The sequence below is a fragment of the Eucyclogobius newberryi genome, unplaced genomic scaffold, assembly GCF_026437365.1.
Source record: "Eucyclogobius newberryi isolate DKJ021-1_F unplaced genomic scaffold, fEucNew1.0.hap1 SCAF_15, whole genome shotgun sequence".
In the NCBI taxonomy this organism is placed as follows: Eukaryota; Metazoa; Chordata; class Actinopteri; order Gobiiformes; family Gobiidae; genus Eucyclogobius; species Eucyclogobius newberryi.
The window spans coordinates 32,734,582-32,744,785 of NW_027315779.1; the positions used below are offsets into that span (position 1 = coordinate 32,734,582).

At 48.6% G+C, this 10,204-nt stretch overlaps 1 protein-coding gene across 1 annotated transcript; it reads right to left on the bottom strand.

Moving 5' to 3' along the window:
- Positions 1 to 1,672: 1,672 nt before the first annotated feature.
- Positions 1,673 to 6,572, bottom strand: LOC140360254 (uncharacterized). The gene is made up of 4 exons (XM_072445461.1): positions 6,049 to 6,572; positions 5,110 to 5,216; positions 4,436 to 4,557; positions 1,673 to 1,827 (listed from the first exon to the last, which is right to left on the bottom strand). Exons 1-4 carry the CDS (start codon positions 6,553 to 6,555, stop codon positions 1,673 to 1,675), a joined length of 891 nt encoding a protein of 296 aa, XP_072301562.1. The 5' UTR covers positions 6,556 to 6,572.
- Positions 6,573 to 10,204: the final 3,632 nt, after the last annotated feature.

The window sequence follows — 10,204 nt, forward strand, 5'->3', positions numbered from 1 at the left end:
AAGAAGATCATGGGTTCGATTCCCGGACCAAACCAACATCACATCTCTCTGGGTGGAGTCTGTATGTCCTCCCTGTGTTACTGTGGGTTCTCTACGGGTTCTCCGGCTCCTCCCACCGTCCAAAGACATGCATGTGTTAGGCTAAATTGGTGACTCTAAAATTGGCCCTAGTGAATGACTGTCTGTAATGTCTATGAGTTGGCCACTGTCTAAGTCCCAAAGTCACTGGGATAGGCTCCAGTCACCCGCGACCCCAAAAGGGAACAAGCGGTAGAAAATGGATGGATGGATTAAAGAGAACGAGTCTTGAGCTGTGAAATCCCATAAGTCTTTAGTTAGTGGCAATATTGTGGATTTTGTCCAGTTTATTGTGTAGTTGGATAAGGTTGAGACATTATTTATTACAGTGAAGTGCAGTCAGGTTCAGGGCTAGAGAGATTTACAAATGCGAATGAAACCAAGAAAGCCCCTTAAACATAATTTAATTGACAATAGACAATGAGTTATGCTATATATCTCATTTTAGCATTCTTTACACAAAACATGTGACACATATATTACATCAGGTCAAAATGAATTCCATTTGAGCCTATTTCAAGCCAAAATAAATAAAAGTTTATGGTCTTACCTTTACATTTTGATAAGCCGGATTGTAAATAAGAAATAAACTGATTCAAGAACGAAGACGTTTCAACAGTCCACGGGCTCAGGAGCGCCCTCTGCCTTGAGGCAGAAGTACTGTTTGCCTCACCGAGTGAACTTTTACTGCGGTTTTTATAATGAATCTGCCTAAAACAAGTTTCCAAACTACATTTCATACGTTATCCAGACTATGGAAGTACAGAGTCTGTGTGTTTTATTTTGTTTATACAGAGGGACAGTAGGACACATTATCTGCATTGCACCTGCTCAGTTTGTGAGGCGTTATAGTGTGCTCCGAGAGGCAGAGCGAGGTGCTGCCTCCTCGCCCCGCCTCCCCTGCGCCTCCCTGTATCTGAACGGGAGATACGGGACATGCGAAAATTCGGATTAATTGAATATTATTGTTCCTTATTGGATTAAAGGGAAAGGGGGTTTAAAATACATACCAGATGACAAATATTTACATGTTTTATATTTCATAAAAACTTGTTTGTTTTTTTGCTACCAAGATTGTCAAATTGTCTCCCCTGACTGCACATCACTGATTAATTACTGTGAATGTTTCTTTTAGTGATGCACATGGGTGTGAAATATATAATAATAAAAGCAATATGATAGTAGACTGATAAATGTGTGTTTGTGAGACCTTCTCCTGTGCGCTGTCCTGCACATTGTCTGGTGTGAGGTGAGTTCTGGAGGGGAAAACAAACCACAGATCAGTTAAATGTAGAAACACAGATGTGTCAAGTATGCAGCGGGACACCATATAGTGAAACATCAGTCTCAGAAGGAGCCCCACCTGACGCCAATATGACCGGGACACAGCTGATGGTCCAGAGCAAGTCCTAAGTAAACCTCTCCCTCAGCTGTTCCTTCAGACTCTTCTGATGTTCCATCCGCTTCAGATGCTCCTTCAGCTGTTTCCTGGGCCTCTCCTTCAGCTGTTACATCAGATTCTGGAGAATGAAGGTGGACACTTACAGTAAGTTTGCACTGGAGTGAGGACTGACACACTGAGCAGTTACTGGGGCTAAATACCGAACAGAAGAACCTCTTGTGTCTTCTTGGTGTCTGCATACACGTCTCCCTCAGAGTGGTCAGCTGGCTCGTCCACAGCGGTGCAGAAGCTCTGTGAGGCAGACAGACTGTTGACCAGGGGTCGACTTTCAAAAATAGGCTGGACACCTGTAGGGAACATAGCGCAAATTGTAACACACTGCACACATCAACAAAAGCAGAGAGCAGAGAGAGCAGCTGCTGCCTCTGTGCCGGTGTGTCTCAGGTGAAGTCAAATCAACAGTCCAGACCATAGAATCTAGAATATCTGTCTTTATACTTTATTCTCTGCCAATTCGTACCAATCTTCCTTCTGATGCTTATTCATTACCTGGTGTTTTATAATATTTGGTCTATCTATGCATGTGCTGCTGCGTTGCCACTGTGCAGCACTCAGATACAATTACAGATCAACTGGATCAAGCGCCACAGTTCAGAACGCCCCAAACAGGAAAGTGCACTCTCATTTAGATCAAATTCCCTATAATTGCTTTGACAGTTGGACTACTTCTCCATCGCCACCTTAACGTGGTGGACGGGTTTGAGCGCCCGAATGAGCCTAGGAGCAATGATGTCGGGGGCTTGATGCCCCTGCTACGGTCACCCGAGGCAAACAGGTCCTAGGTGACGGGTCAGACCAAGAAGCTATTTATGAAGAAAAGAAAATCGAGGCCAGTTATGTCGTCCGGATTGGCATCACCGGGGCCCCACTCGGGAGCCAGGCCTGGGATGGGCACTCAACGGCGAACGTCTGGTGGCTGGGTTTTTCCGAGCGAAGCCATGAGCGACGTGGGGCACAACCTGCAGGAGGATCTGTAAGGGGCGGGTGCAGAGTGATCTGGGCGGCAGTCGACGGCAGGGGCCTCGACGACCAGATCTCCGGACACACAAACTAACTCTGGGGACATGGAATGTCACCTCGCTGGGGGGAAAGAGCCTGAGCTTGTGCGGGAGGTTGAGCGGTATCGACTAGATATAGTCGGCCTCACCTCCACGCACAGTTTGGGCTCTGGAACCATCTCCTCGAGAGGGGCTGGACGCTCCCCTTCTCTGGTGTGGGCTTATAGCCCCTCAGCTCAGCCGCCACGTGTTGGGAGTTCACCCCAGTGAACGAGAGGGTCGCGTCTCTACGGGTTGGGGACAGGTCCCTCACCGTTGTGTCAGCCTACGGGCCAAACAGCAGTGCAGAGAACCCGGCCTTCTTGGAGTCCTTGGGAGGGGTACTGGACAGCGCAGCAACTGGAGACTCCATTGTTCTACTGGGGGCTTTCAACGCCCACGTGGGCAATGACAGTGACACCTAGAGGGGTGATGAGGAAGAACAGCTTCCCCGATCTGAACCCGAGCGGTGTTCAGTTATTGGACTTCTGTGCTAGCCACGGATTGTCCATAATGAACACAATGTTTAAGCACAAGGGTGTTCATCAGTGCACATGGCACCAGGACACCCTAGGCCGGAGGTCAATCATCGACTATTGTTGTGTCATCTGACCTTCGGCCGCGTGTCTTGGACACTCGGGTGAAGAGAGGGGCAGAGCTGTCAACTGATCATCACCTGGTGGTGAGTTGGATCCGCTGGCGGAGGAGAAAACCGGACAGACTTTGCAGACCCGAGCTTATTGGGACTTCAGGGACATTGAGTCTGATTAGACCATGTTCTCGACCTCCATTGCCAATGTGGCTGCTCAAAGCTGTGCAAAGTTGCCGGTGGCTGTCAATGCGGCAACCCCCGAACCCGGTCGTGGACACCGGGAGTAAGGGATGCCGTCAAGCTGGCTTGTGGGATTCCTGCGGCAGTTGACAGGAATCAGCGGGTCAAGCGCACTGCAGCTCGTGCTGTCGCAGAGTCAAAAACCTGGGGCTGGGAGGAGTTTGGGGAGGACATGGAAGAGGACTATTGATCGGCCCCAAAAAAATCTGGCAAACCGGGTGCGGGTGGAGACCTGCTGACCTCGACTGGAGATGTCGTAGAACGGTGGAAGGAATATTTTGGGGACCTCACTGTCACGTCTTCCGAAGAGGAAGCAGAGACCTGGACTCGTCCATCACCAAAGCTGAGGTCCCTGAGGTTGTTGGACTCCGGGGGTGGATGAGATTAGTCCTGAGTACCTTAAGTCTCGGGATGTTGTAGGACTGTCTTGGCTGACACGTCTCTACAACATCGCGTGGCGGTCGGGGACAGACCTGAGTCGAAAGGTAAAGCTCTCAATTTACCGATCAATCTCGGCCTCCCCTATGGTCATGAGCTTTGGGTAATGACCGAAAGGACAAGATTGCAGATACAAGCGATCAAAATGGGTTTCCTCCGCAGGGTTGCTGGGCGCTCCCTTATAGGGTGAGCTCGGAGTAGCTCCGCTGCTCCTCCACGTTGAGAGGAGCCAGCTGAGGTGGCTCAAGCATATGTTCCGGATGCCTCCTGGGCGCCTCCTTGGTGAAGTCCCACCAGAAAGAGGCCCTGGGGAAGACCCAGGACACGCTGAAGAGACTATGTCTCTCAGCTGACCTGGGAACCTTTTTGTTTGTCCATTGTTTGTCCTTGTTGCTTGTTCCAATAATGTAAAGTGTCTTTCTGTCCTTTGAAAAGTGCTATATAAACTGATGTATTATTATCATTATCAAGCACCTGCACACGTCTGACCTTTGCTAGTGACGGGGTGCAGTGGGTGCTGCGCTGGGTGTTCCGCCTCATAACACATGTGATATCAGGTTTGACACAGACAATTGTGTGAACTGGTACCTGTGTTTCGAGGAGTGCTGTTACAAGGGGCCAAATGTCTTTTGAAGAGAACGTTGAGCATCTTGTGTTGATGAGGAGAGTGGCTTATACTGGAGAGCTCCAGCTCCATGTGCAGCAGGCCTCTGACAACAGACAACACATTATTTAGCTCATCAGTGTCCAGACTCAGACACAAACAGGCAGTAAGCGAGCATCAATACCAACGAGCATCATTTCTGGCTGAAATATTCTGCCAATATATGACTGTATATATGACAGTAATGATTACATATGAACGTTACCTCCAGAAGCACTATTCTGGAGAGAGGCGGCCATGGCCTACCCCAGGGATTGTTAATATTCACAATTATTCATTTCCCAGCTTTAGAAAGGTTTCTTTCCAGGCGCCTAAATGAGACTGGCGATCTGCCGAAGCACAATCCTTCAGGGCAACTCTTTTTTTATGGATTTATGAATGATAAAATGCTTAATTAGAAGAACAGCCCGCACCTGTCAATGTCACAAAGTGCTACTTTCTAATATTTTCTTTGGGGGAAAACACAAATAACAAAAATAAAGTGGGTACTCCAGCTTTAAATGTAAAATTGGTACATGAAGTGAAATCAAATGTAAAAGAAATGAAAGAATGTGTAATGAATGAGTGAATTGGGTTGTTGAGTTGTCAGTGGTCTTACAGAGATGGCGTGGGGGGGCTCAGGGGACCTTCCTCGCTGTTCCCATCACTCTCCCCGTTGTCACTGAGATCCTCCTCCATGTGAGCTCCTCCTCTGGGCTGCAGCTCCTGCAAGACAGGGAGACATCTGTCCCTTAAAAGTTCAGGTCCCAATTATGGTCCTATAGGAGTTACTGCCCAGTGCCCGGTGCCCATGTTGAAACCCCTTAGCAGAACAATGGAGTCCCATTGGCCCTGCCCCCTGTACTAGAGTCCTAGCCGTCAGCAGGGACAAGAGTTGAAAAAAACAAAATGTTGTTTAAAAGGGGTTTTATTTTGAAAATCACAAAAATTTGTTTGAAAGTGGTTTTATTTTGGACTTCCTTGTGATGGCGGCCTAGTTCAGACGGGTCTATCTGGCTGCGGTCGTACCCATGGAAATAATCTGACTTCATTTACGAGTTCACCTGGGGAGATATTTCCAGGATTCCAGAATATTTCCATATTCCAGGCCCCTCCATCAGCACCAGAACCTCCCGTCACGAGAACGGTTTCTTTCCCTCTGCTGTTGAACTCATGAACACTGCCTAAGCAGCTTGCACTCTTCACTTCTTATTGCACTACATATTTTATTTTATTTTATGTACATATCATGCCTATTTCTAACCTAATTTTAACTTTACTTACTTATTTTTTACATATCTCGTAGTTATTCATTGTTCATTGTTTTGTTGTTTGTGTTGCATGAACCACCAGGACAAGTTCCTATGTTTGTGAATTTTGTTCATTGACAAATTGCAATAAACCTCATTCTGATTCTGACTCTTTAGCGTTACAATTACAATATTTTACCATTGAGCTTCATATTCTAGGTCACAGCAGCGCTGTGATAAAATCATTTTCTCACTAATAAATAAAAAATAGGGGCCCCGGTCATTTATCATCCTCAGAAGCATTGTACCTGTGTGGAGTCAGAGCGGGAGAGTTCCAGCGCAGACTGGTACAAGGTGGGCCCCTCTGACTGGTGCTGAGGGCCCTTAGCCGACTGGTGCTGAGGGCCCTCAGCCGACTGGTGCTGAGGGCCCTCAGCCGACTGGTAGTGGTGGGACTCCTCCGTCTCAGTGAGAAAGCTGAGGGCCTCTGCCAGCTGCTCCGTGGGCAGCAGTTCAAAGGTTCGTGTGCAGAGCTGCCTCTCCAAAAGCTGAGCCCACTCACTGTCCTCTGGGAGACCACGGAAGAGACTGTAGCGAGCAGAAGAGGGCCCCAGGGCCTGACCAGCAGCAGTGTGTGAGGCCGGCCTCGAGACAGAGCGGGCCCCATGTCCCGGCCCCAGTCGAGCCTCAACACAGTCCAGACTGACTCGGGTCTGCTGCAGCAGCTCCCTACACACCTTCACATTGAGAGCCATAGTGTTGAGCAGCAGGCTGGGGTCTGCTTCAGGGGCCGCTGTGTTGGCAGGGCCCTCCATATTACCAGCCTGGAGCACGGCACAGAAACACAAAAGAGAAAACATTTTACAAATATTTCTTCCAGTAAATAGTGTGTCTCTTTCTTATGTGCATGTCGCCAAATTACAAATACTATTTGAGTGGATTCTCTGGATAATTAGTCAAATGTTTTTGCCTGTAATTGTTATTAATTAGATTTAAAAATGACAGCACTGCTGCAACTGCTTCTTTACAGAACACAGAAAATCCTATCATCATAACAAACAATTATACTTATTGTTTGAATAATTACAATGTTCAAATATTGTACTACTATTGACCCAAAATATCACTCAAATGTGTAATAAAGGAATTAGTACTTTACTTAAGAGTCATATTTATTTGTACCTTCTACTTTTACTACAAGTTTGGCAAGAGGAGTTTTAGAGCTGAAACTATTTGATTGATTAATCACAACGAATGGATTATTAAAATAATAGTAAACTAGTAATCAAGATTCTTTAACCTTGACACAGCAGAAATTACATTAAAATGGCGCATTGATGACCTTTTGGTTATTGTACTTCCAAAGCAGCATCATAAATACATTTCACCTAAACGTAGTGAACACATATTAAAAATGTTGTTAAAAGTCTATTTTCCCCAGTCCTGCTTTACTTATGTCACTTATTAACAAACAGAGCTCTACTTCCAGTCATTTTACTGTGTTCTTCACTACATTTATCACATTTATCACATTTAGCACAGGATTAACTCACCAAACACAGCGATCCAAACCACTAGATACGGAGTGTTGTTAGCTTGTGTAGCTAACGAGCTTAGCCACAGTTGAGTTTGCATTTGCTCGGTTCTGTTCTGCTGCTAAATGAGTTTTAAAGTCGTAATGGACGATTTTTCGCAGATTTGAAAACAAGCGGAAGTGCGCATGCGCACTCACCCCCGCGCAGACTGACAACAGCCTCGCGGCCACGTGCGTTTGTTTATGATGCATCATCTCTGTCTCTGTAGATTTCCGTCTCTTCTGAGCTCGAACTGTCTTTCTCTGTCTTCATTTTGTCCCGTACACTGAGGGAACTATATTATGATAGATCTATACGCTTAGACACAGGGAAACGAAGCTCTGCAGGTGAACGAGGCTCTGCAGGTGAACCAGGCCCTGCAGGTGAACCAGGCCCTGCAGGTGAACCAGGCCCTGCAGGTGAACGAGGCTCTGCAGGTGAACCAGGCCCTGCAGGTGAACCAGGCTCTGCAGGTGAACCAGGCTCTGCAGGTGAACCAGGCTCTGCAGGTGAACGAGGCTCTGCAGGTGAACCAGGCTCTGCAGGTGAACGAGACCCTGCAGGTGAACCAGGCTCTGCAGGTGAACGAGACCCTGCAGGTGAACGAGGCCCTGCAGGTGAACGAGGCTCTGCAGGTGAACCAGGCCCTGCAGGTGAACCAGGCCCTGCAGGTGAACGAGGCTCTGCAGGTGAACCAGGCCCTGCAGGTGAACCAGGCTCTGCAGGTGAACCAGGCTCTGCAGGTGAACCAGGCTCTGCAGGTGAACGAGGCTCTGCAGGTGAACCAGGCTCTGCAGGTGAACGAGACCCTGCAGGTGAACCAGGCTCTGCAGGTGAACGAGACCCTGCAGGTGAACGAGGCCCTGCAGGTGAACGAGGCTCTGCAGGTGAACCAGGCCCTGCAGGTGAACCAGGCTCTGCAGGTGAACCAGGCCCTGCAGGTGAACCAGGCTCTGCAGGTGAACGAGACCCTGCAGGTGAACCAGGCTCTGCAGGTGAACGAGGCCCTGCAGGTGAACGAGGCCCTGCAGTTGAACGAGGCCCTGCAGGTGAACCAGGCCCTGCAGGTGAACCAGGCTCTGCAGGTGAACCAGGCTCTGCAGGTGAACCAGGCTCTGCAGGTGAACCAGGCTCTGCAGGTGAACCAGGCCCTGCAGGTGAACCAGGCTCTGCAGGTGAACCAGGCTCTGCAGGTGAACGAGGCTCTGCAGGTGAACCAGGCTCTGCAGGTGAACGAGACCCTGCAGGTGAACCAGGCTCTGCAGGTGAACGAGGCCCTGCAGGTGAACGAGGCCCTGCAGGTGAACCAGGCCCTGCAGGTGAACCAGGCTCTGCAGGTGAACCAGGCTCTGCAGGTGAACGAGACCCTGCAGGTGAACCAGGCTCTGCAGGTGAACGAGACCCTGCAGGTGAACCAGGCTCTGCAGGTGAACGAGGCCCTGCAGGTGAACGAGGCCCTGCAGGTGAACCAGGCCCTGCAGGTGAACCAGGCTCTGCAGGTGAACCAGGCTCTGCAGGTGAACCAGGCTCTGCAGGTGAACCAGGCTCTGCAGGTGAACCAGGCTCTGCAGGTGAGCGGTAGGTGCGCTTTATGATTGACTTGTGGCAGGACTAATCGGCCGTCCACGCCACGAGGAAATGAGACTCAGATTTGGGCCAAAAAATCTTCCATTTAAACTGTGGATCTCCAGATGTTTCACTGTCGCAGGTGAATCTGGACCAGTGTGTGTGTGGACCGGCCTCCTGCTGGTGCCAGAGGCCTCCTGCTGGTGCCAGAGTCAGTTTGTGGAGGCAAAACAACTTTCTCCAGCTGAACTCAGACAAGACTGAAATCATCGTCTTTGTCACAGAAACAAAGACAAAGTGTCAGTCACCTCCAGAGTCTCGCTCTAAAACCTACAAACCAAGTGATAAATCTGGAGGTAATAATGGACTCAGACTTGAACTTTAACACATCAAATAAATAACATCTTAAGGCATTTGACCCAGTGACCACAAACCAATATTGGTCTCTCCTGTAAGGTTAATGCTCAGGCAGAGTGAGACGTCTGTCCTCTGCAGCACGCACCGCAGAGCAGGATCTATGTGAGCAGAGGCTCTGGAGTGAAATCCCTCTTATCGGAGCTATTGCGTCAGCAATGAGGCCCCCGAGGCCCCCGAGGGCAACTTGGCTTTGTCGTATCTCGAGTGCGCACAGCCGCCGCTAGAGGGCATTGCACGACCACAAAGTTAAATAAGCCCTTGTTTGTACGGAAGCTCATTGTGTTCATAAAAAAATATGATCAGATTTTCAGATGTTTTTCCCCGTAATTTAGCAGGGTTTTTTTTGTACTTATGAGATTTTCCCCCGTCCTCTCCTGCTGCACCGCTCTCTCTCTCACCTGGAAAAGCCTGGCAGCTCTGTGAGGATCCTGTTCTTTCATCTCTCCAGCGCCTTCAACACCATCAGCTCCTGAGGGACAAGCTGGAGACGGCTCCTGAGGGACAAGCTGGAGACGGCTGGTGTGGAGTACGACCTGCAGAGTGGATCCTGGACGACCTCACAGACTGACCCCAGTTTGTGAGAGCCCGGGACTGTGTGTCTGACACCCAAATAATTATCTTGTTATTACGAGATTATTATTTTTCTTTCTGAATACAATGAGCTTCCGTAGTTTTGTGCACTTCTCTGATCAAAATGGAGTCGGAGATACACTGCAGCTAGAAGTCAAAGATTACATACTATTATATATATTATTAGTGTCGTACAATATCTGGACTAAGGGCGAGCCAAAATATCGATATATCGTTATACTAAATTTGGTGATACAGTATTGATATCGTATTGATAATCTCTAATTATCTTGTGACTTAACTTATCTTGTGATATAGAGGCGACTGTTGTTGTGAT